Raw genomic sequence first — 27,233 nt, forward strand, 5'->3', positions numbered from 1 at the left:
GGGATAATTGAAATTGCCACAATTAGATTGTACGTTAAATAATTCCTTAATTATTGTTAATAACTGATTACTTGAATTTTACTGTAAGAACGTCATCTAACCAGGATTATTGTACATCAGTAACAGCCAAATTTTACTCATTTTATCTGGTTACCTACCAGTTACCTACCATTATACCATTACCAGACATTATTGTATGAAATATAACCGCCTCGTCCTTAATAATCAAACTCAGTATTCACAAGTTTCAATCTTATTATTTTCATAAATTATCAATTATTTAAAAGAATCTTAAAATCTATACTTTCTAAAAAATTGGTATTCTGAAAAAAAAAAATCTTGAGAAAATCCGGCAAAACTGAAGCCTGCCCAGTCTTTCGCGGTCTTAACCTTCTCTGGTAATGGTTATCTATTCCCGATATGGCGTGTTTGAATATAAGTTGAGGTTTTAGTTCCATATTAATAAGGTATGTATCATTTCTTTTACAGTTCAAGCCAAAAGTAACAATTGTTAATTAAAACGATTTGAGCATCAACTAAAACATATAATTTTAAATTGCTAGAGCAAAAAAATATATAAATTTGATTGAAGATAAAAATGTTATTACTTGTTTACTTTTAAACTTAAAGTATACTTTAAATCATCATTATCAAATTTTAAGATACTTTGAAACTATGTTATCTCTTCTATATCCTATTAATCTTGAATGTGAAAATTATTATTCACATTTCTATTCAAGCATTTAATAGATTATCTAAATGTTTATTGTGTTTTAAGATAGTATCCTCTTTTTCAAACTAATCCATTTAAGAAATTTTTTATTAAACTGAATTCATTGTTAATAATGTAATATATTTCTTGACAGATGGAAGAAACATTTATTATTGGAAAATGTGAGGACATGTGCCCCATGAAGGAAGTGAAATTGTAAGTAATAAGGGAGTTTGAGCGATGCATATTTTCTTAAATATTAAATAAATAATGCTCTACTTATTGTGCTACTTTTTTTTACCATATATTTTCTGTTATAATGCCAATATAGTAGTGTCATAGCAAAATCAGCAATTAATTGCCCTTATGCCCTTACTGAACCCAAACTGGCCTTTACTAAACTTTCTGCATTTTTATCTCGTAGAAAATTAGATAGAGGAATTGAAAGTTGGAAAACTGGTTACTTTAGAATGCTAAAGTCGTATAGTTTAAGTTTTCTTGTGTCCCTTGATATATTGGGTTGTTAAATAAGTTTGTAGTGTTTTTCAATATTTCAATTTAAACTTCTCTGTGTTTATAAAATCATGTTTACTTGGTCAATAATGTTTACATATTCTAAAAAAAGGTTACTTAAGATGATTTTATGCATCAGTTTCAACCAAGATTCCTTATCTTTAAGTCGTATTTTGCTTGCTCAAAGTGGATGAGAAAAAAATTCATTTTCTTCATTTAATGAATTTTTATTTCCGAAAAGGAAAATCCGCTGCACAGATGGCTAGGAAAATTTGCAGTGTGTATGGCGATGATGCTGTAAGGAGAAAGCACCGTCCCTAGGTGGTTTGCTCAGGTCATAACTGGAAATTTTGACTTAAAAGGTGCAAAGCGCTCAGGTTGTCCTTCAACTGTTGATGATCAAATTCAAGCATTGGTCACAGAGAACCCTCACCCTGACACGGGATATCGCAGCAACGCTTAACATATCTCATTTACAAGAGTCTGAAGTTTTTATTCATCAAATCATCAGTAAAAAACGCTATGAACTTATTTTACGACCTAATACCTGGTCCATAGTTAAAAAATCAAATTTTCTCTGCCCTTCTTGTTAGCTAGCCATGGTCTATCTAAAATATTTTAATTTTCCTGTATTTACATTAGGTACTTTCATGGCAATGTCCAAGTGTATTATAGAGCTATATCACTTGTTCAAATGTAGAGAACTAGGCTGTTCTAAAAGACTTCACACTTTATTACTTTCAGAATTGAAGTAAATTGAGAGAAAATGTGCTGTTTTACTTTTTTCTCTACTTGCAGTTTTCTAACAGCATTGTTGGAGAATTGATGATATATATGTTGTTTGGTTTTTTAATGCTACTAGATATTTCTTCATCCAATCTTCCGTTTCTGCTAATAACTGTGCCGAGGTACGTATATTCTTTCACTGTTTTGAGTGATTCTCCTGTTCTGATGATATCAGGTATGATATCACCTTTTCTGATGATAGGTTCTCAACCACATTGTGTTACTACCTTTTTGGCATTAATAATCATGCCCTTTCTGTCTAGCTCCGCTTCCCATTCCACTACAGCTGTTATACATTACACTAGATATTCTGGACAGAATCTGGGTACCATGTCATCCGCATATAGTAGTGTTTGTGCAAGAACTGTCCTCAGGTTCCATTTCCTAACTACTGCCTGCACCATCTTTCTTTAACATATATTTGTAGGACTTCTTCCACCATAATAATAAATAGAAGGCTAAAACTGTCTCTCTGTTTGATGCCTCCCTTCTTCTCAAAGCTTTCCGATTCCTTTCCATTGATTCTAACTTTTCCTTTTGAGTTTTTATTGGACGATCTAATGGCATCTATGAGTTTTTGTAAAAAGCCAATTGATACTGGTAAAATAGAAGACAGCCACACTCCAAGTCATTTCTAGAAGGATTCTGTGATGTTTAAAATGGATAGGGTCACTTTATCCACTTATCACAAATCCAAAATATCTACAAAAGATAGATAAACAGGGAAAGTACTAAACATCTGTATTCACTTGTAGGTGACAGACTAGTGTTGGCATTACTTTCGATCTAAACTGTATCTATTATATATATAAACGATATAAAGTTAGGGGAAATGAAAAAAATGTTAATATTGGCAAACAAGGTAGTTTATGATAAGAATTTGTAGAAATTGGACTAGGTTACTTACAAATTCTACTTTCTCTCAAATATTTTTACTAGATACTTTTTGATTTAATTACTGAAACAAATGTTTGTTTAAATTTATTATAATGTATATTATATATTTTTTAAAAATAAAATGACCCTATAATTAATTGAGATGTTTTAAAACTATTTGTTTCCACCTAATAGAATTTTAAAATGTACAATCTTAAACTAGGATTGATTATTGATTTCGAAGTTTGGAAAAATTCTGTAATTAATTAAAACAGAGAGCACAAATATTTATTAGTTGGCAGTCCTAAAATAATATTAAGTACTATTTTATGGATATATCAATAACACTTGTTCCCTTTGATTTTTGATAAAAAATCGTCTCTAGTTGGGTAAGCTACAGTTTCTTGTACCAGCCATGTGGAAATTTGCCTAGTTTGATAAATGCTTATCAGTACCCTACGAAACATTACAGGAATATATATGTTTAACTTTAAGCTTTCAGAGAATGAAATGGCTCATATCATCTTCCAAATGTTTACCTTTCAGGTGCAATAGTTCTAAAATAGTTAATCAATTTCATGTTTTTGATTCTACCTGCTTCTTACCATTCAGGGTTTTTTGAAATCACTGGAATAAGTAAGAAATCCTCATTATATTGTATAATATTTTTATTATATAGGAGAGAAAGAGAAAAACTGCTTCACAGATTGGAAATGGGCCCCAATTTATTACCTGTTAAAGAGTTCCAACGATCAGCCGCTGGGAAGCAGCAAGATAGCTCTATGACAATAAGGCCTCCAGATATACTTCAGCAGACTATTACATATCTTTTTAACAAGTAAATACTCTGATTTAGTTTTTTAAGATTCTATATTTTTTTGTTATTTTTCGATTTATGAATTGGATATCTGCTTTGGTTCATATTTTTTTTCTTTTTTTCTGTAGCATTTTATCTTCAGATGGCTCCCTTGACACTTACAACTTTGTTGAGAACAGGCTTCGGTCTGTTCGACAGGACCTTTTTAAACAACAGTGTTCTGGGCATATTGTCCTTCCTATCCTAGAACCAATTATTAGGTTCTATGCTTGGGCAACATATTGGTAAGATTTAATTGAATTTACTTAAAATCATCTTTAAAATATATGCTTCTTGTTCTGTTATCACTAGTTTAATTTTTATGTTTTGAAAACCAGAACAATGTAAATTAAAATAAATAGAATTATTAAACTGCGATCTTTTAGATACAAATGTTGAAAGTTTAAAAAAATATGGTTACTTGCAATGGAATGACAATTCCAATATTGAATTATATAATCATAGATTTAGGAATAATATGATAAGGGATAATACCAAATCACTCTAAGAAATATTTCTTGATTTAATTCTTAATTTTGTTAACGCAAAATTACTAGAAATGATTTAGATTGAAAATAGTCTGGCATTGATGACCAGGCTAACAAACATAATCGAAGGGGGGCTCCCTGTAACAAGTTTTTAACAACGAAATTTGACAAAACAATTTTTGTTTTTGAGTGTTAAGAGCTCTTTCTGACCTGATTTGACTAAATAAAGGTAGCAATGAATTAGTTCTTAATTCATAGTGAAGGAACTTATGTTCCAAAGCTGAAAATATGTTAATTTGTATTCATTATAAACAACTTAATTATGATTGTTCATTTTTTATTTTATAACACTAGTCAAGAAGATAAAGAAAAAAAACATTGACCCACATTAAGCCCTCATTTTTGTAAATGATCTAATAATGAAAAAAAACCTGTAGTACTAAAACCTAATGGAGAGTAAAGGGTTAATTATTTTGTAAGGAGGTACTGTTTCTATTACAAATGTTGTGCACGGTGGTGATTTGTTCAAGATCACACTTAACCATCTGGTTTTATGCCCTGTAGAGTCTCCCAATCTCAGGCTCGATCCATGGCTGATTGTAGTAGAATAAATAATTACTTGCCGTAGACAGACTGAAACCTGAGTCCGGAAGATAGGAGTACAGTGCCTGGCTCTCTGAGCTACCCTACTTCTCACTTAAATAACATATATTGTTTTATCCAGTATATTTTTTAATTATGTTACCATTATGGAACATTATTTGTTTAAATTGATTGATCATTATGAACTATTGTACTACTTTTTTTTTCCAAATAAGAATTGGATATTTAATAAATATATCAAATCTTATATCAATATTAAAAATGTCAATAATTAATTCTCTAATATAATAAGTTCAACCAGTTTTCCATTTTTATTTTGCCTAAAAGATATAAACGTTTTTACAAATTTTAGAATTTTCAGGAAGTAAAATGTTGAATGCCATCAAATAACTAAAATATAATTGAAAACTTAAAATTTTTTTCTGAAAATATAGAAATTTAAAAATGAATAATTATTAGTAGAAAAATGTTTTCTACAAAAACTAACCAATATCATAGAATCTTCTTTTGATGATTGAAGTTTCTTTGTCTTCTTTCTCAACAAAGTAACACTGACTGTGTCAGCAAACAAACACTAACGAAACAAAGCGTTGATCCTCTAAAAGTTTTCAATTCACTTCTCATCCACCAAAGTGTGTTGTTTGGCAATTCAATCAAAGAGTCCCTTATTCTTCTTGGGTGACTCTTCGATGTCTTCTTTTTCAAGATTTCTACCCTTGAGCTAGACAAAAGAGGATGACCTCCTGCATCCAGGAAACATCATTCCCCTCCCGCGCCCAAGCAAAAAATCATTCTAAAACCAAGCTCTATTCCTTCCCCTTCTATTGGTGTTCATTTTCAACATCAATTGTAGCACTATGGTTTTGAGTTTTTTCTTATGATTTTCTTTAGTACTTAGTCTTAACTTCTATTTTTTCTTTAATGTATTGTAATTTTAATTATGATGGGAGGTTAAATTAAAATATTTGAATCTGCTCAACATGACCGTGATTCAGCAAACTTTAGGCAAGACACACGCCACCATCTTATTTGTTTTGAATAACGATCATTTCTACTCCATATTTCACTGAACAAAATTGGTTAGCTTTCTTTTTGGTTTAACAAAGCAAATGAACAATATTGAAACAATACATAAAATAAAACATGTTAAAAACCCTTTATACATAAAACATAACCATTTACTTAAAAAAGAGGATGTTACAGTATTTATGTATATATATATTTTTTATCATAGGTATAGTGAAACACCTGGTTTCCAGAGTTATCTTAATGACATCCAACTTCTTGAATGCTTAAAAGCCTGCTTAAGAGTTGCTGATGAGTCTAATGAAATGCCTTCATCAGATATTGAAGCTTTATATTTACTTATGAATCTAGGGAACATTCACCCACTTTTGAGATCTTTTTCTTTGCCCAAGAAAAGAAGGTTAGTTGGCTAGTTTTAAAAACATTTTTTAGTGGTTTTATGCATTGGTAAAAGTTTCCCAGAAGAATGCTAATGTTTGTCAAAAACCCAGCGGTTGGTTGAAAGGTGAGTTACAATTGGTTTTCCAAATCCTAATGAACCACAGGATTCCTTTCATGAGGTAGAAAAACCTTACTTATTACTAAGTACAGAGAAAGGTGTTAAAAGGAACAAAATACACAAGCTCCAAACTCTGCTCCCACAAAATATAATAGTAGCTGTACCACGGTTGGGCCTCTGTCACTTGAAAATTTATTCCACTAAACAAAAATGACTAAATTTCTAGTTGGACATAACATGACTAAAATGTTATTCAATTAAAACAAATTTTGAATAAATTTTTAGTCATTGATTTCAAACCAAAATTTGAATACATCTATAAATTGTTTTCATAAAGGATTTTTTTTTTATTTATATTTTTTGAACATAAAATGCTTTATTATAATTATTATTTTTAAGTTGTGTGGGGAAATGTTTTCATAATTTTAAACTATTATTTGAAATAATTAGTGTAACATTCAAAATAAATCAGAATAATGACACATTTTAATTAGTACTATATAATTTTGTTTTAATGTAGCACTACTTTTTAAAATAGTGTTATTTCTTTTACAATGTATAATGCAAGATCTAATTAGGAATAGTTTCATATAGCTTTGCATGTTGTAAGTAAATAATGAATATAAATTCTGTGACAGCGAAAGATTAATTTTAACTAATTAAATGAAACTTTTTGTCTTAAGTGAATAACTTACTCATTCAATAAAGCTCCACGGCATGTATTCAATCAAACATCTGCTGGATTGTGCTCGGATAATTTCTCCATTTCTATGATCATTGACTCTCCATAAATATGTGTTGTAGTGGCTTTTTATGAATTTTAATGCAATAATCTGCCTATATACTCATAATTATTTCTATTTACACTCTCGACAACTCCCTATTATTAAGAAATGAAAAATATTTCAATTTCAGAAAGTTTTATTTTCTATTTATTTGTTTAGTTTTATGCTAAATGATAATAATATAGTTTAGAATAACTTTGAAAATTGTTTTTTCTTTTAGAAGTCCACTTCTGCTAAAATCGGAGAAATTGAGTCTGGATTGGCATATGGGGAACTATGTTCGGGTATGTGGAAAGATCAAAGAACTACCTGTTCTGTTAGCTGCCCTTATTTCTGCAAAACATTTTCCTACCATTAGAAGGTATATATATTCTGAATTAGTAACCTAGTTATATGTTAGTAATACTTATTAAAAAAAAAAAGAATGAGTAAACCTGTTGGGTACAGAGGAAGCAAGAATTATCAGATTGGTAATAAGCTCTTAGTAGAGGTTAAGATTTAGCATAGGTCTCAGTTCCTTTCGTTAGAGATAACTATTGTTTATAAGAAAAATAATGTGAAAATAGAATAGTCCCGAATTGAGTTTTGATGCATTCTATGAAAAAAAAAGTTCTGTAGTATAATACAGTAAGAAATATGGGGCTTGAGAAGTGCTAAGATAATGGATGTAGAGAAGAATAGGATCAGAATAAGGAACGATAATGGAAAACAGAAGGTAATTTCCTTTGTTGTGGTTATAGTATTATAATATCAGAAACTAACCCATGCAACTGGGTTAACCATTCTAATTAGATTTAAGTCTTATATTAAAAAAATAAAAAAGTGGTTTGTTTTTATTTCATTTAGGTTACTATTCAGAACCTCTAGTATATTTTGTGCATAAAAATCCCACAGTTTCCTTAAAAAATCGTCTTATAATTTTCTTTTCTAAACCATGTAGTTTCTATGATTAGAAGGGGACAAATATTTTGTGAGTCAAATTATGCACCTATTCCTAAAATTGAAAAAATAAATCAGTGATCTATTTTATATTACTTCATAACATCAGAACATTACCTGAGTAAAAGTCCTATGATTTTAGATAAGAGGGGTAGGGGTGAACGTGGTAAGACCTATATATTTTATCAATTTTTTGCTTATATCTTGAAAATTATTGGATTTGGTGAAATGGGCACTGCGCATAATTAAAGTACATAAAATTTCCTATAAAAGTGGTTGTATATTTTTTTTTTCAATTAATCTTGTAGTTTCTGAGACATAGCAGGGATTGATAAAACACTTTTTTTTTTTTTACCTCATCCACTTTCTCCTCCACCCTAAACCAGATGGGCAAGGCTAAAAGGCTTTTTCACACTTAATGTTCTGATATTACTAAACAATATGAAACAGGCCACTTTCTTGATCTGTACACCTAAAGGAGTTTTTATCAAACCCCTTGGTCGATGTATTAATGTAAAACTGACAAAATACACAATTTTTATCCTTTCCACTTCCACCAACATATAGGGTGTTTTTTTAAGCCCGATAGAACTTGAAATTGTAAAAAATAACACAAAAAATTAAATTGTAATCAAAATTTTTTTTTTATTCGAAAGATCAATACGTGACATTAACATTTGAAAATGATTTCGGGCATATGGGCACCGCGGCTGTTCTTGACGAAGCGCATTCTGGACGTCCAATTTTGGGCCACTTTTTCGAGCACTGCTGGCCGTATGTCACGAATAACACGAACAATGCTGGCCTCCAAGGCGTCAATTGTTGCTGGTTTATCAGCATAAACCAGTGACTTCACGTAGCCCCACAGGAAATAATCGAGAGGTGTCAAATCGCACGACCATATGCGGCAATTTTGCTTATTAACAAACCCGTTAAGCCAAAAATGCGCCTCATCGCTGAACACAATTTTACAGAATGCGCTTCGTCAAGAACAGCCGCGGTGCCCATATGCCCGAAATCATTTTCAAATGTTAATGTCACGTATTGATCTTTCGAATAAAAAAAAAATTTTGATTACAATTTAATTTTTTGTGTTATTTTTTACAATTTCAAGTTCTATCGGGCTTAAAAAAAGACCCTATATAAACCTGATTCTGGAGGTACTAAACAACATAGGAGGTGGGGTCAGTGACTGGACTTTAATGCTAAACATTACATCTGGTAGATAAAATTTTTATATGTAAATCTAAATAACTACCAACTTTTGAACCCTCCTAAGAGTTCTAGAAAAATAATAAATCTTTTTAAAGATGTTCAACTTAAATTTAATCAAATAATACTATGGTATTAAATTTATACTTTGATCATAATTATAGGGTTCCAAAAAATGTATTAATTAAACATATCACAACATTAATTGCAAACCTCTTAACCTCATAAGTTTTACACTATTATTAGGTGGTTTTGAAATTAGCATTTCAATGTTCGTGTTCCCAATAGTTTTCTTTTTAAATTCTGCAACCTCTAGTTTAGCTAAATTTATATTACACATATTTAAACTCAATAGAAATTTTATTTTAAATTATAAAATTACAGGCATGCTTTAAGTACTATGGCAGTTGCTTATAACAGCCGCACTTTAGTGGTACCATTATCGCTGTTGATCTCGATAGGGCTTTTTGAGGATGAAAAGGAGGCAGAAGAGCATTGTCATTATTATGGTCTTCAGATTAGAGAATCATCTATTTCTTTCCAAAGAGCTAGTTTCAACCACTCTATAAAAGAGGTACCAGTTTTCATTAGAATAGATTGTATTAGTTATTTTAGTGTATTCTTAATTTTTTATGTTTTTCTTTTTTGTTGCTGTGAATGGTTCAGAAAATCTTCTAGATATATGGTTGATTGATTTATTTTTATTTAAGATATATTTGTTTCCTATTATTCTCAACAGGCTAATAAAAATATTTCTTCTAACTTTTTTTTTTTATAATAAATATTTTATTAGCATTAGATACTGGATTAATAATAAATTAACTAAAATTGATTCATTAATTAAATTAATCATTTGAATAATTTGCTCATTATTGGGTATTATTTTTAAAAATTTACTATCATATAATTTATGAGAAAAAGTATTATATTTGTATACTGTCAGTACATTACAACTGTTAAATCTTGTAGATCAATGAAATTATTTATACTCCAAATACGTCTTTTATCTCTAATTTAGAAAATGCTATTTGTTAAGAATATGGAACCTTTATTAATTTATTTACACCACCCAGTCAATTGTAGTTAGTATATGTATTATTATGTTTTAAACGTTTCCCACAGGGCATTTGGCCTTTAAAATAAGAGCATTGTAGTAACAATTATTGTGAAGGGGAGGGTAAAGTCTGAAATTCCACCTCAATTTTTACCAGATTTCCCAACTTATTAGAGGTCTGGAAAGTATTCCCTTAAATTTTCTTTTTTCCTAAATATTTGTAAAAAAAATAAAAAAAAAAAATTAAAAAAAAAAAAAATGATCTTTCTAAATAGCATTTTGAGTACATTAACCTCTTTTAATAATGTTTGCTACAATTTTCACAGTTTGAAATAGGTTTTCAAATCTTTCAACTTTTCGGGTTTTCAAATTGATGACCAATTTCTCCCTGGCTCCTCCCCTTCCCCGATCTTTCTAGTGTGAAACAAATTTTAATGTAATAAAGGTCAAGCACTGGTGCCAATTGTTTTTTTAAATCATCTTATGAAATTTAAGTTTTATTTTAAAATTTTCTTGTGAATTAAATTTATTTCTTGATATATTTTCAAAGTTAGATAACTGAAAATTTATAATTAATGTTATAAAGGAATGTGATTCCTTTAATGTATTTTTTTTTTTCTCTCTAGGCTCTGTTCAAGCGCCCTGAGTGGATCTCTTGCAAATTACACCTTGCATTACTCCCAGATCTCTTTTTGAATGGCAATGATTGCTAATATTCATGATTGCTGCTAAATCCCAGCTTCACCTCAGTTAAGAAGTTATGAAGGTAACATTAGGTATTTATTTATTTTTATTGTTTATTTGAATCATATATTGTATTATAATATAAATTATTATTATTCCTTTTAAGCTTTGCTGGCTTAAATATGCCTAACTAAATTTTTAATCATTAGAGATAGTTTTATATTCATCAATAATTTTATAAAGATTATGCTTGTCAACTATATAGAAGGAAATACATATAAACAAATAAAGAAATTTAAGTGTTTGGGGTCTACAGTTACTAGAAAAAATTATGAAATTAAGATGAGGTGAAAGTTTATAGGGTTTAGTAAAGAACAGATTCCTAAAAACTCAATGCACTCTGAGGTAAATACCTATGGGATAGACTGAAGCATAGGTGAGAGGATTGCATCAAGATTGATCTCGTGAATTTTGGTTTTGATGGGCCTCATGGAGCAGGTGTGTGTGAACAGCAGTTGTTGGTATTGGGATCAAACCTTCTAGGCTGCTAAGCCTTTTATTATTACTAAATATGTTATTAAACCCAGAGATTCATTATCTATTCCACAAATATAAACCCAGCCCAATCTCCATGAAATCCCTTCCCTACAAGATGAGGTCATCTCCACACCTCCAGCTTATAAAAGCTTTGAGTGCTGATTATATTGAATTTTCTTTTATCCAGCCCAGCAGATCCATATGCCCAATTTGATTGTCATGGTTACCTTATAAATTCAGATGAAGTCAATCATCTATATGTATTATGTCTATTCTTTTTGTATACTAAGATAAAGATAAGAACTGGTGTCTGTCTTAAAACCTTGACATTCCAACTCAGCGACTGCAAAGGGGTTCGGTCAGAATCCTCTTAAAGATAAATCATCAGCCAATTTTGCAAGATGTCTCTCCCATTGGAGCTTCCACTCTTGATGAAATAAGATATATCTGGTTAATGATATAAATCATACAGCTCCTACTTGATTCTCTGCCTCCATATACTATTATTATATAATATATATATATTTATATATTTTTTCTTTTACTATCTCCTTAGTAGTGTTAGGCGTGGATTAGTCTCAGCCCATTGCTTATATGTTTCTGTCCAGAACCATTCTTCAGACGTGAACTAATTAGCAACCATATTCCTAACTGAGTCTGTGTAAGTAGTCACTGTACCTTGGCCTATCTACAGGGTGCTTTCCTGTAGACCTTGCTCCATCAGCCAGTGGGCCTTCCGATCTTCTCCCAACATACAAACATGGCCATACCTTTTCAACTGGCGTTCCTCCGAGGCTTCAATAATAGATCTCACTCCTGATATGATTCTGATTCTGTTATTTCTTCCATAACCCCTTCTGATTTTTCCCAACACTTTTCTTAGGAATCACATAAATAAATAGGTAAGAATATTAACTTAAACAGGTATTACTTTGTTTCTTTACTTACTTCCCGTTAGCCTATCAGCGCTGAAGATATTTGGTTGAATATACCTTTTACCTTTCTGATTTGGTACAATATCTCATGATCTATTCTTCATCCCTACTTATGACAGCACCTAGATAATAAAAAATTTCCACTATTTCATGGATCTGTCCAAGGCAATTAATTACAAACTAATTCAGTTTATTTATTTTATTCTAGGTATTCGCATTAACATCCTACAATGTCATGAATGATCAAGGGAATAATATTTTCAGAGTCTAGTCTTTTAACTGCAATTTAGAAGAATTCATCAGTGGTATTGATCAAGTTAGTTAAGATGTAGTTAATTATTTTAGAAACAAGTATTTTTACATAAAGCTTTATTTTTTTAAAAAACTCCCTTCAGCTCTATGTACATAGTCTAAAAATTATATTCATAATAATAAATTAGTTTTGAGTCGTGTTTGAGTTTATAGTCACAGTTGAAATATGTGTTTCTGTAATGCTTAAAATCTGTAACATATTTTACATAATAGACACAGTAATATTTCTTAAGATATTCACAATATCTTTCATGCCTAATATTTTCACAGAGTTCAACTCTTAAACCTTCGCATGCTTACTACACGGATCCGTGTATCACGTGTCTAGCACATGGTGCCCACTACACGGATCCGTGATCGGCATGGTGTCTGCTTGGCAAGAGGTGTTTTTGCACTTGTTTCCTGTAATAGAATATTCATTTTAAACATATTTAGTGATTGTTTTTGAAAAATGTTTTTATTTTTGTATTTTTTTTGCTATTCAATTAAGGTACATATTTTCAACCATGAATATTGAAGCTGGTCTGTCAAAACGAAAGTCTGAATGCAAAAATGAAACAAACATCAAGAAAAAGTTTTGTATTAATTGTTTCTGTTTTGGTAATATGTTGCACTTTTTTCCATGATTATATAGTTGTAATAAATTTAATTTAAACTACTTACGTGTTTTACAATGGATATTTTGCTGACAGTGCCGGATATTCGGATCCATGTGATAGGTATAAATGGGCAAATATTCCACACAAAAAATAAATTTACAAAAAATGAATTTAATTTGTAATAAAGACACTTATTACTACTGGAAACAAGAAAAAAAAAATCTCACATTTTTTTTTATAAGGCAGTGAACGGGGGGGATAACTAGCCTAAAATAAATTATAATGCGGTTAGCACAATTAGTGGTCTGTGTTTCTATAATCCTTTACCATCAATAACATATTTTCCAAAATCGACAGGGTAATGTATCACAAGATATTAATATTCTTTTTCATGCCTAATATTTTCACAGAGTTCGACTCTGAGCTCACCTAAAATGAATTATTATGGCACTGAGATAAGTAGTGGTTAGCATTTCTGTAATTTTTACAATGAATAACATATTTTCAAAAACGACTTCATTCCTTTTCTCTTTCATGCTTTTTTGTAATTCTTACAGTCAATAACATATTTTCCAAAATCGATAAGGCAATACATCTCAAGATATTCTCAATTTCTTTCAAGCCTAATATCTTCACAGTGTTCACCTGTGAACTCAACTAAAATGAATTATGCGTTTGATATAAGTAGTGATTTACGTTTCTGTAATTTTTACATTGAATAACATATTTTCTAAAAATAAGTTATTTCTATCAAACATCTAACAGTTGGGTTGAAAATTTCATAGGCTAACATAGAAAGTAATTGTTTTTTGATAAAGTTTGATTTTATTATTCAATATATTTTCCTTCGAGCGCAATACAACGATTATAGTGGTTATACAATTTGTTGATACCATTTTTATGGTATGATTTATCGTTTGTTTATATATCGTTATATGGTAGACTCAAAATAGGCCTCAATTTTGGTGATTGCTCTTCATCGGCGCTAAATTTCTTTCCAGTGAGCTTTCTCTTGAGGTCTGAGAAAAGGAAAAAGTCACTGAGGGCCAGATCTGGCGAAAATAGTGGATGCGGAAGCAATTCAAAGCCCAATTCATGAAATCGTTTTTAATTTGCCATCGTTTTCTTTGATTTGTGACACAGTGGATTGTCTTGTTGAAACAGCACTTTCTTATTCTTCAAATGAGACCATTTTTCCGTGATTTTGTCCTTTAAACGCTCCAATAAGCTATGTAATAGTCCCTGTTGATGTTTTTCCCTTTTCAAGATAGTTGATGAATATTATACCATGCCCATCCCAAAATACTGATGCCATAACCTTACCAGCTTACTGTTGCGTCTTTCCACGCTTTGGAGTTGGTTCATCACATGCAGTCTACTCGGCTGACTGTGGATTGGACTCTGATGTGAAATGATGGAACCATGTTTCATCGTTACATACAGTTTGTTACAAAAATTCAGATTTATTATGATAGAACAGTTCCAAACACTACTTAGAATCATCAATTCGTTGTTGTTTTTGGTCGATTGTGAGCTCATGTGGCACCTACTTTGCACTGAGCTTTCGCATACCCAAATATTCATTCACGATATGTCTAAAACATTCCTTTGATAACTTTAGAGTCTTAGCTATCTCTATCAATTTCACTTTAAGGTCATCCAAAATTATTTTGTGGACTTTTTGATATTTTTGCGGTAACAGGCTCTTTGGGGCATCCACTGCATGCATCATCCTCAGTGCTCATGTTGCCTTGTTTAAACTTAAAAAAATTCTTTTGGTACAAGTCTGATTAATATTTATCAAGCTAAGCCTTGCCTTCCCTTCAACAGTATTTTTTTTTTTCGCCAAAAAGCAATGCTTTATTGACTCATGAAATTCCTTTTTATCCATTTTTTTCAAACTATCATAAGTTGTTTCACTCAAAATGCTATATCTCACAAACTAATAATCCGACAGCTGTCAAATTTATACACGTTTCTTTTGAAGGTTAGGGCTATGCTGAGATGAATACCCCTAATATTTCCATAGAGTTAGATTATGAACTCACGTAAAATGAATTATAATGTAGCTGACATATGTGTTTCTGTAATTTTTACAATCAATAATGTATTTTTTAAAATCGACAAGCTAATTCTTACCAAGATATTCACAATATCTTCTATGACTAATATTTTCACAGAGTTAAACTCTGAACTTTCCCAAAATGAATTATTATGCAGTACACACAAATAGTGGTCTGTGTTTCTATAATCTTTTACAATCAACATATTTTCCAAAATTGACAAGAAATCCTTATCAAAATATTTACAATATCTTTCATGCTTAATATTTCCATAGAGTTCGACTATGAACTTATGTAATACATAATGTAATAATTATAATTCTGTTGACATAAGTTAGTTATTTGGATTTCAGTAATTCTTTCCATCAATAACATTTTTTCCTATATGGATATAGTCAAAATTAATTTTTTTTTTTTTTTTATTTGTTGATATTTACAACTGTATAAAAAAATACAACCAGTAAATTTAATCATAATGACATAATGATATGATACAGGATGTAGAGAAACAAAATTAATTTAAATACTAACACAGCTAAACCATATTGTACACCCTTCGACTAAACTCCATTAAATATTTTTTTTTTTAAACTCATTCAAGAATAGAGATTTTATTTCCCTTTTTTTTAACACGACCCCTAGCGAACTGAACATATTTAAATATAAGATGATCAGGGTTGCGGTTAAAAAAGAAAAAAAAATAGTTTAAAACGTCCGCTTCATTGTTGCCTTCTGTTCAACTGTTCGCTTTGAACAGTTTTTTTTGTATCTTTTTAGCCCTGATGAAACCCTGCAAAGTGGGGCGAAACGTCGGACATTAAAATAGTCTTAAACTATTTGTTCTTCTTTGTTTGACCACAACCCTGACCATCTTCGTATATTTAAATCTTCATGGTCAACTATGTATACATATATTGAACATATTTAACTTTGCCTGCAGCCTTATTCTGCCTCGCCAGCCTGTAGTCGGTTAGCAGAGGTCATCTCGCTGACATATAGCTTATAGCTCGTCACTCTCCCAATCTAGGTGGCTTGTGGTGTAATTTCTTTCAACTTTTCTCAGTCATAGCACCTCATCTCTGACTGTTTGGTTAGCAAAACAAACAACTAATCACGGTGGTAGGGGTTCTTCCATAGGCCTTTTTCTTTCTACCATGTCTATATCTTGGGTAGTAAACTTAATTCCTTGAGCCTTTCCAATGGATAAAACTATACCCTCTGGCGTCTCATCAGTTTTCTGTGTAATTTCCCTTATCTCAAGGGAATGTGAGAGCTGGGCCTGTTCTGAGTGATTAAGTCTAATGTCCATGTTTATGGTTTGAATATTTATATTATTGTTTTCCCACTAACAATTTTTCAATTAACTCGTCATGTTTTCTTGATCTTTTCATTGACTTAAGCCTCTGAGCATTTTTAAAGAATATGTTGTCTTGTTTATCACCTGAAGTCCTTATATCGTCCGTTATTTTGCCAACCTTGGCCAGTATAGTGGTGATATTTTATGACATATTGCTACTTGGAGCGCCGCTATGTTCTGTTGTTACTTGCTTATTCATTGATATTATCGGCTCACAATCAACAAATTTTAATGTTAATGTTTTTCACTATTCGATAATTCGGAAGCACAATCTCAATGACTTGTAGCAAGGTCATTAAGCTAATGAAATTAATGAATTTAAGGTTAAAGTATTCGAACTAGAAAGAAAATTTGACATTTTTTTTTTTAGTATTAGGTTCCGCTAAAATCAATTTTGTATTATGTTAATTTATTATATCATTGCTATTAACTATTTAAAAAAAAAAACAATAAACAAAGAAAAAACACAGCAAATAACCTTCATAACGCCACTTATCGATTTTCCTTCTATCAGATGATCTTGTTACTACTACCCTTCTTAACTACACTGCACATGCCTCTATCAATATGTCTCAACATACACTATTTGGTTCCAATGGTGTTTTAGATTACTTTAGGCGAGTGATTCAAGTTTAGTGCACTTTCTCTTGTATTAATCCGATTTTAAAAATTTTATTTTTAAGATTTACAGTGGAACTAACTCTGCGACGTTTCAGACTCAGTTGTCCATTTTCAAGCTTTTCTGGAACCATTTTCTATTTTTTTTCCTCATGTGGGTTAACATGTCACTTTTTGTCTTCCATTAATTAAATTGTTCGTCTGTCTATTATACATTTAAGCGTTCTTCTTAAAAACAAAAAAATTGTTAATTTTTCTTTTTCTTTATAGATGCAGTTCTTTTTATTCTTATTTTGCTGCTACCTAAATAGATTCATGTTTAAAACTGGCGAGATATCGGCAATAGAATCTTCTCTCACCAAACTGTTCACATGTGTATAATTTAATGATAATACTTTCAGTTTAAAGAAACTAACACAAACATAATATAGGAATTTTATTTGCTTAAAGTTTAACAATGTAAATATCGAAAATGTTTTACTAATGTGAACAAATTTGTGATTTCATACATAATATAACAGTATATTTAACTTTTTTTAAAAAATTAATCTACGTACACTGAATAAGAGCGTTAGTAACTATATATTTTTTGTACTTAATTTTCCATAGTATATTTATTTAGATTTTTTAAAATATTAGTTTAGGTTCCTTTGATTTTTTTTTCAAATAATAAAGGTATTATTTTTAGCAGTGCCTATAATTTTTTTAAAAGTAAATGTATAGCTGAAGGAAAGTTAACGAAAGTAAAGAATCATTTTTGCAACTTATTTTGTAAATCCAACTGATCTTGTAGTGTAGCTATTGTGACTTATTGCAATGTGTCACCAGCTTCAAATTTATCAAATACTTTCTTACTCTTGTAATCCAACAGATAATTTCTCATCCAGACGCTTGCTTATCTGGCGTGTGAAATCTTTTCCTTTCTCTCCTCTGAAGCGTTCATTATGCTTATCGTGATAGTCTCTTCTTGACTGTGTTCCTCATTTATTTTGGGGTTGTCAAGCCTGTCTTATAGCTGAGAGAGCTTAATTTGTTGCAATGATATTTTGGCCTGATAGCTATTACACAGAAGGCCCTAGACAAAGCGTATTGAGGATTTTTCTTAGGAAATATGTAAGGATTGACTGTGCCAAGGGATGAATCCTGGACACTGACGCTAGTAGTGGAGAGGATCAGTCGGCTAGCAGATAGATTAACAGTTTTAGTTGCTGGGATAAGCCAGATAGACTAGAACTGTGGGAAAGTTACGGCCTCAGTTGCTGGAATGAGCCAGATGGACTAAGATTGTTGGATAAGAGGAATAGGAACAAAGTAGACCGAAGGATAAAAGTCAAGTCTTGGGTACACATAAAAAATGGCAACTGTAGCTATTTTGTAGTTTGCACCAACCACATCAGCAGTATAGTTAGAAAATAACCCTGGCGATAGGACTGCTCCATGGGGCACTTCGCAGGTCAGTTGTACGAAGCGGAAATACTCATTTGAAACCCACACAGTGATGATCCTGTTGTCGAGAAATGATGCGATGATACTGTAGAATTGTTCTGGACACTCAAAGTCTATGAGCTTACAATACAGAATGCCCTGAAACACTGAGTTGAATACCTTACAACAATCATATGGAGATCATGGCCATTTCATGGTTCCAATTGAAGCTGCAGTTCACCTTTTTCTGGAACTTCATAAGATGGTGTTCAGTACTGATGTGGGCCTCCCCGGGTATTCCCAAAAGTAATCAGAATGATCTCATATATCTTAGTATGGTGAGACAACAGACTTATGTGACTGTAGTGATTAACATCGTACCCCGTCTTGCTTGGTTTGAGGGGTGGAAACAGAATGGCATATTTCCATTTTGTGGGGAAGTATCTCAGCCTCAAGCAGAGTTGTACAGATTTGCCAGATGAGCAATCCCTTTCCTCGGTAGCTGCTAAAGTAATATGGTTTTGCACCCCATCTTGGCCTGGGGCCCGGTTTCTATGACTACGCCTTAGAATGGCCTTTAGTTGTTTAGGTAATACAGTGGGAATGATGAAGGTGAGACAGATGTACTAGCCTGAAGGCTTTCTCACTTCTTAACTGACTCTCTATCAGGAGAAGTTAGGGATTGGGACAAACACTATCTAGCATGATTTCAACTGTGGTGTTTTACTAGAAAACCTAGTGAACTACAGCTGGCATCATTATCACACAACCACTGCGTCTACTCCAGGCAATGCTCAAGAGCGATCCTGGTACTGCCTGTAATGTGATGCCGGCAGGCACATCTGGTCCATGTGGGCATACAGCTGCTCCATGACTGGCATGGTAGAGGCACTAGTCATCGGGGCAGGCTGCTGTTTCTTTTTTGCAACAGTTCCGAGAAGGCTATGTCATTCCTAGCCCTGCTCTTCTTCAGAAGGTTCACCTATACAGGGCACTCCTTTGATGTCACCCTATGACCTTCCCTATTGTTACACCTGGGTGGCCCCCTCAGAGTACACTGGGTCAGGTCGTGATTTTCAGCACACTTCAGGTAGATCACTTCTGGGTTGTAGTATCGCATGGTTTGTCCATATTGTTGGCAATGCCTACACTGGACCGGGCTACTATCTTGTTTGAAGGTGGAGATTCAGAAGTGCACGTGGTTGATTACTCCCAGTTTCCTTATATTGGCGATCTTGACGAAATGTTCCGTCACCAGTTGAAGAAAATCTAGTTCCACTCATTGTCTGTCAGGTTGAGTCTTGATCAAGTGACACAGCAATACAAGCCTGTCTTTAATGTCGCTGACAATATCTTTAAGATCATGGTCAACGTCGAACCCGCAGAGGACCGACTTCTTCGACTGTTCAGTTCCTCGTGGGGCCAATGTGTGGCATTGGACCGGGTCGTAACGTACGCAAAAGGATTTTGTGTTCTGCCAGAGCAAGGCTGCCCTTTCCTCGAGAGGTGCACTCCACGGATGAAAGTGGTCACAGGATGCATTTATAGATCTGCAATTTAAACTGCAGAAGGAGGAGAAGGTGGTTCAGTCTGTAACACCGCCTTCTTACTTAGAGGTGGGTGGACAACTTGAAATGGCGGTCCAGCTTCACACCCAATTAAACTATAGAGTTGGAAGGGGAAATGATGGTTGCGCGTCCTTTTTTTTTTTTTTCCAAAATCCTTAAAAATATAAATTTAATAAAATAAAAGAAATATAATTTAAATATAAACATATTGTTGATCTGCACTTGTTCCTTTTATTAGAGCAAAGCTCCATTCTAAGGAATGTCTGAGTTTATATAATTAAATAGTGCTGGTGGTTCATTTCTGAGTTGTGTAAAGTGTTGGGGCACACCCCATTTCATTGACTTACACTAAAACTTAAAACAACTAAAAACTAGATATGTGTCACTTGCATTGGCTGTTTTCATTGGGTACTGTGTAAGTCTTGCCAAAGCACTAGAGGGGGGGCTGGTGTCATTGTTTAAAAGAGTCAGAAATTGGCATGCTTCCGACCAATGAACTCTGGTACTGTGGGCTGATCTAGGAGCTAATGTAGTTCTGGAGGCTTCATCTCCTTCCACGATGTAGTTCGAACCATCTTACGCAGTATGCTGTCCTGCAATGCCTGCCGTTGGAGAGGTATGTGAAGATTGGCATCCTGTATAGAAGTGCCGGCCTCAGAATATTCTTATAGGTCTGCAGTTTAAGCTGCAGAGAGAGCGTTGGTGTTGTGAGGAGGTAGTTCAGTCTGTAAAACCGCCTTCTTACTTTTTTGGTAGAGGTGAGTGGAGAATTTGAGATGGCTGTCCAGTTTCACACCCAGATAGACTATGGAGTTTGAAGGTGAGATGATGAGTCGTTCAGTTTGAGCGACTTCGGGAGAGTCAATCGCTTATGTTGTTGATGAGCGAAAACAACACAGTCTGTCTTTGCTGGGCTCATGTTGATATTTAAATTACCCAGCAGTTAAAAAATCTACTTGCAGACTGCTTCGGCCAGCACTAGTGCATGTTTGGGGTTTATACTGCTGCTATATATGCCCTCCCCATGGTTGGAGCACTTTAGGTCACCCACCCTGTGGCAAGCACCGATGCTGTGTTTCTGGCCACAGCGCACGTATACCTCCACATATCTGCAGTAGTTCTTGGTGTGCCCAAACTGCTGGCATCGATAACATTGAGGTGGGCCATGTTCTTTTCTTTTTATCAAATTCTGTGCTGTAAACAGGCACTGATTAACTTTCCTTACTCTTTCGATATCTTTTAAGGTGACCTGCACGGGAATCATGATAACAAAAACAATTAACATTCCAGTCTCTAAGAGTCAGGTCTGCCCCATTCTCAACAAACAGTTGCAGAACACAAGGCTTATTATTGGCGACTGTGATGAAAACTGGAGAGCAACCTCTTTTATCCTGCTCATCATCACTAACTCCAGCAATCAACAGAGCGGCCGCTGACTCTGTGCTGCCTCCTTCAGCAGCGTAGTGGAGTGCGGTTCAACCTCTGTCCCTGATCTTAAGATCAGCACCACTTAGGAACAATATATTTACTACATATGCCTTGCAATTCCCAGCAGCCTTCATCAACAGAGTTATGCCTGAACTATCCTGGGAGTTAAGGCCCACACCTATCCTGAACAACAATCTCATAAATGAAGGATTAGAAGCAATGTGCTGAGGCATTGCTTCAAACAGGGGATCAGTAAAGCCACCACTGCTTTGTGCCATTTCATTACTGCAATATGTAAGGGGAATTCACTGGTCCCAAACTTTCGAATCCACTGCTGTGCCAGCATCTAGCAACATTTTTATTACAGCTGTGTGTACTTCTCTTATGGCAAGTTGTAGTGCTGTCCACTAACAATTATCTTTTGTATCTACCGCCGCCACTGCAACTAGCATTAGTTAAGGCCCATACCCATTCTAAGCAACAATCTCATAAATGAAGATTAGCCCCCAATTAGCCTCATGCAAAAGGTATTTGCTCGCAGGTGGTGTGACGAACTCGCCTTCAAAGGTATAGAGCACCAGGCGGTGGTCCAATGGTCCATAGGGCAACACCCGGCGGTCCGTGACCTCTTGCATGATTCTGGAAAGGAGTAGGTCGAGGGTTGACGTGCATGATGGGCGACCTGCGTGCCTGAACGTGTGTACCTCCGGGTGAAATAGTGCCAGCCTGGTCTTGGTGATGTATGTTCCCAGCGGATTATTGTTGCTATACAACCAGGCAGTGTGTCGGGCATTTAGGTCACCCAGTACTATGTGTCGACTTGTCGCCTGGGTATGTTGCAGCAGCAGCTTAACAGAAGTCAGGCCAGCCCTAGGGCTCTTGTATACACAGGTGACGGTGTAGCGCTGTTTGAAGCGGGGTGCTGTCTTCTGGATGGTACTGGTTTTACTGGTGGAGGTATCGGGTCTTCCTTCTTGGCTCTACGTTTCATGAGGTCGACTCTAGTAGGACACTCACGTGACGTGGCCATATGACCTTCCTTGTCGCATACGGTGCATTTGGTCGTCGGTCCTGTCATAGGGCATTGGGTTAACTCGTGATGTTGAGAGCACCGCGGGCAAACCACAAGAGACGGAGGCAATATTGCATGGTATGACCATGTTGGCATCGCTTACACTGCACCGGGCATCCATCATCTTTGAAGGGAGAGACCCTGAAGCGTACGTGGTCTATAGCGTCAAGTTTTCTAATGTCCGTTATCTTTACATAGTGTTCCGTTATTAGTTGAATGAGGTCTATCTCCTCTTTTCATTCATTGGGGAGTGTTTTTGTGAGGCGTTTGATCATTTTAAAGCCTGGGAGTTTCGCCTGGAGATCGAGGGCTACCTCACTGATATCTGTGTCGAGGTCGAAGCCATAGAGGACCCACTTCTTGGTCCTTTTAGTACCTCGGGGGGCGAATGTATGAAATTGTATCATGTCCATCTTGGTCATTAACTGACTGGCCTGATCATGGTGTTTCTCCGTTTCTAGGTAGAGGCGGGTCTCTTGCCTAGAATTATTAAGCATAAACTTATAAATCCTAATAGTGGCGAGGATTGATTTTACCGCCTGCTGCGCCATGGCAGGTGTTATGATGATGGGTGGTGGACGTCGCTTATTGGGCAGCTGGTGGTTGTCCCGGACAACATAGCGATTATGCAGGACTGGTGTTGGGTTTGTGACTGAGACATCTTGGACGACACCGTACGATGTTCATCTTTGTTTGTAGGCATGCCGAGCCTCTTCTACCTTTTCCCAACCCGCATCTCTTGTTCTCTTTGAACCTTTGTTTTGAGCATCTCCATCTTCTACCTCTTCCATGCTGACATCTTCCTCTATTTCCTCCTGGTACGAGTTAGTCAGAGATAGGGGGAATATTTGTTCCTCGTTGGTTACAGCCTCAGCCATGTTGTTGTCGCATACACTGTCAGCACTAAAACTAGCAGAATGCACTCTCCTGTTCATCACTGTTTCTCCTGTCTTTAACCGTGCACCAAAGGCAAATTGTCACTTCCCGCTCAATCACTAAATATATAATAACTGACTAACCTGCGTTTCCCGTAGGTCCAGGAGTCTCGTGAAGAGTCTGCAACTGAAACGACATCTGGAAAACACAGAAGAACGTACAGGTGGCAGATGATCAGCAACAGCAAACACGTCCTCACTGGTCAACTGCCTATCCTCGAATTGGATCATCGGTGGCTACGTGATAGCCCCTGATAAATGGTGGTCGTCCCTGTATTCTGATGTCGGTGAGGACGGCTACTGTCGTTTTAGTGAGCACTAGAAGTGCCTACACCTCCTCTAGTTTTGGTGCAATGCCACAGCAATTATAATTGAGGACCCGAAATGAATTCATGTGGGTGGGTATCCTCTCATTAATTCTGACTAGGATAATCTATTTCTTACTAGTTTACTGGGCATCCTGAGTGGCGCTGGTGTCATTACTGGTGCTTGTTGAGCCTGTTCCCTCTTGGCCCGGCTTTTCTTGAGGAGCTCCTGTCGGATGGGACACTGGAAGTGGCTGTGTGGCCAACCTTGCCATCACACAATGCGCATTGCGGCGGTCCCCTCGCTGAGCACTCGTTGAGCAAGTGAGGACCCCCCACACTGTGGGCATACACTCTGCCTGCCGCAGTAAGCCATGGTGTGACCATACTGGAGGCCCTTTCTACACTGTGCAGGGCATCCAATCATCATTGAAGGTGCTCACCCTGTAGCGTACGTAATCGATGACTGGGATCGATTGGAAAGTGGTGAGGTTGGTCGTGTGGTCAGTTATGACTTGAATAAGTTGTGTATTGTACCTAAGACCATCTTTTTGGATCTTGGTGAGCCGGCGGGCCATTTTGAATCCTGGCAATTAGCGGTGTAATTCTTCAATGATGTCCTCAATGGGATGATCTACTTCAAATCCTTGAAACCTCAAGTCCTCCAAAGAGGACAAATTTTCTGGAGCGCTTCGTCCCCCGGGGTGCAAATGTGTGATACTGCACCTCTTTGTGAAGGTTTAGTAGTTCAATAGTGGCTTTATGATCAGTGGCTGTCTGAAGGTATACCCGTGTCTGGTCCAGTAAGGAATTGGTCCAGAACTGCTTTATATTAATGCTAAGGAGCATCTCCTTAACTGACGTCTGTGAGTATTTCATTCTATGTCCGAAACTTTGACAGTTTCGGCACTGGACTAGTGAGCCATCCTCTTTAAATGTGCTTACTCTAAAGCATACATGGTCATGTCGCTCAGCTTTTCTATGTCTGCTATGCAAACTGTGTGGCCTGTGATCATTTGAATGGTCTCAATCTCGTAGACCCGTTCTATGGCATATCTACTAGTGAGGCGTCTTGCCATCTTAAATCCAGGTAGACGCCTTTTATGGGCGTCTGTGATGTCTTCAATAGGGTAATCGGGATCGAAGCCGTATATGACAATTTTTTTCGATCGCTTCGTTCCTCGTGGTGCATAGGTGTGGAATTGCACCTCTTCATCGGTGGGGAACAGTCCCCTTGCATTTTCTGCATCATCCTCCGTGGTCAGGTATAGCCTTGTCTCTTTACCCGAATTGTTTATTGAAAATTTGGTGATACAGATCGTACTCAGCATTCGTTTTAGTTGGGCCTGTGACATTGGTGGGTTGATGACAATTGGTGGGGGGCGTCGGGGCTTAGGAGCTACAGCGTTCCACATGTTGCTTACCTCTACTGGTGCTGCTTCGGTGTCAGCTTTGGCTCGTGGGTAGATGTGTTTTTGGGACACCTGCCGGTATCCATCGTCAGTGGGGTGTCTCTTCTCTCCGCGGTTGCGGGGTGTGGCCTCTTCTACACCATCCATGATAGTGAGTAGTAGCGTCTGCTAGGTCGTTTGTGGCCTCTTCATGTTCATTGAAGTGGATGGGGTAGCACCAGTCCTAGCTTTGGGCATACTGGCCTCTGGTGTTTGGCTGGCTAGTTGTGGGCGGTCGTTAACATATATAATACGGATTTATATGTTTACAATAATACAATATAAATACATTTATACAATTTTTCTTGTTTTGCCTTTCGGCAGCGTTAACGTCTGATTTTTTTTTTTTGTCTTTTTTTCTTACCTCCTATATTTATTTATTGAACAAATACAATTATATATAGTACTTACAAACTAAGGAATATATATACACTTATAACATTTAATCTTGGTTTGCCTTGCGGCAATTAACATCTGATTTTTCTTTTCCGATCCCTCTAAAACAGAAATAAAAGTAAATTAATAGGTGCATTACTGTGAAAAGAAAAGTAATTCATGTTGGGTCTTACCTTTTACTACCTTTGGTATTTTTCAATATACCTATCTCATTTTTTCAACTGAATATATCATGTGGTCTATGGGACCCACTTTTTTAATATCGTCAAGGGTTGTTGTGTGTTCTGTTGTGACGATAATATGCGTCATGTCAGTCTTTTGCCTGGCAGCATTTGTTTTTTGCATTCTATGCAATTGACGGAAGCCAGGAAGGCGTTCCGAGAACGCATCACTAATTGAATCTAAAGGGTGATTAATGTCAAACCCTTTGATAATGTATTTTTTGAGAGGTTGACCTCGTGGTGCGTATGTATAGTAATATACATTTTCCATTACTTCTAAATAACGGAGGACTCTGTCGTAGTCTTGTTTAGTGTTGGTTAGTATTTTGTTTTCCTCTTTTGAGGAACGGATGGTGAAATTAATTATGTTGGCCTGTTTGAAGGCATCCCGTAATTGTACCGCCGATACCGGCGGATTAATTACTATAGGTGGTGGTCTAACTTGTTTTGTAGTTGTGTTAGTTGTGGTGCTTGTAGTGGGTGTATGTGTGTGTTGTTTGTAATATCGGTCTCAGAGAGTCCGTCAAATGTATTATTGAGTTTTGGTATTAATTGAGTTTGGGGTCGAGGATCAACCCGGGCAGTATATTTTGGCTTTACATAGCCTTCCTCATCAGGGGGAGTCGTGATGCGACGTCTCTTACATTCCCTATGGGGGTTGGGAGGTGTCTGTTTTGTTTGATCGGTTACGTGATCGACAACCATTTCACTAGCAGGTGTATTGTCTGCACTACGTTTTTTTTTTTTTTTTTTTTGTTTTTTTCTTACCTCCTATTTTATTTATTTAAACTAATACAATTATATATCTTACTTAAATCTAAGGATAATATATACACGTATTTACATTTTATCTTGTTTTGCCTTGTGGCACTATAAGATGTTACATGCTTGGTCCGCTGAAGGCGGTTTTACACGAGTGGCTGTAGTGCCAGGGGCTAACAAGGAATGGGGAGGGGCCATTCCGGCTGGTAGTGTTGA

At 35.1% G+C, this 27,233-nt stretch overlaps 1 protein-coding gene across 2 annotated transcripts; it reads left to right on the plus strand.

The window, feature by feature from the left end:
• The first annotated feature begins 299 nt into the window (after positions 1 to 299).
• LOC106682307 (germinal-center associated nuclear protein) lies at positions 300 to 26,864 on the plus strand. 2 transcript variants are annotated; one of them, XM_014423086.3, is made up of 9 exons: positions 300 to 467; positions 867 to 928; positions 3,567 to 3,725; positions 3,833 to 3,988; positions 6,069 to 6,260; positions 7,365 to 7,505; positions 9,680 to 9,869; positions 10,976 to 11,125; positions 12,714 to 26,864. In XM_014423086.3, exons 2-8 carry the CDS (start codon positions 867 to 869, stop codon positions 11,060 to 11,062), a joined length of 987 nt encoding a protein of 328 aa, XP_014278572.1. In that variant the 5' UTR covers positions 300 to 467; the 3' UTR covers positions 11,063 to 11,125; positions 12,714 to 26,864. The 2 variants fall into 2 exon arrangements, with proteins under 2 accessions (XP_014278572.1, XP_014278571.1); XM_014423085.3 differs by having other exon boundaries at positions 301 to 467; positions 10,976 to 11,115.
• Positions 26,865 to 27,233: the final 369 nt, after the last annotated feature.

This window comes from Halyomorpha halys, unplaced genomic scaffold (genome assembly GCF_000696795.3).
Source record: "Halyomorpha halys isolate HHAL.00 unplaced genomic scaffold, Hhal_1.1 Scaffold401.1, whole genome shotgun sequence".
Lineage (NCBI taxonomy): Eukaryota > Metazoa > Arthropoda > Insecta > Hemiptera > Pentatomidae > Halyomorpha > Halyomorpha halys.

What these genes read in the sequence shown, in the direction of transcription:
- LOC106682307 (XM_014423086.3), top strand. Translation starts at nt 867, where the DNA reads ATGGAAGAAACATTTATTATTGGAAAATGTGAGGACATGTGCCCCATG. An exon ending in CATTTTCCTACCATTAGAAG is followed by an intron (nt 7,506 to 9,679) that starts GTATATATATTC and finishes ATAAAATTACAG; the next exon opens with GCATGCTTTAAGTACTATGG. An exon ending in TCAACCACTCTATAAAAGAG is followed by an intron (nt 9,870 to 10,975) that starts GTACCAGTTTTC and finishes TTTTCTCTCTAG; the next exon opens with GCTCTGTTCAAGCGCCCTGA.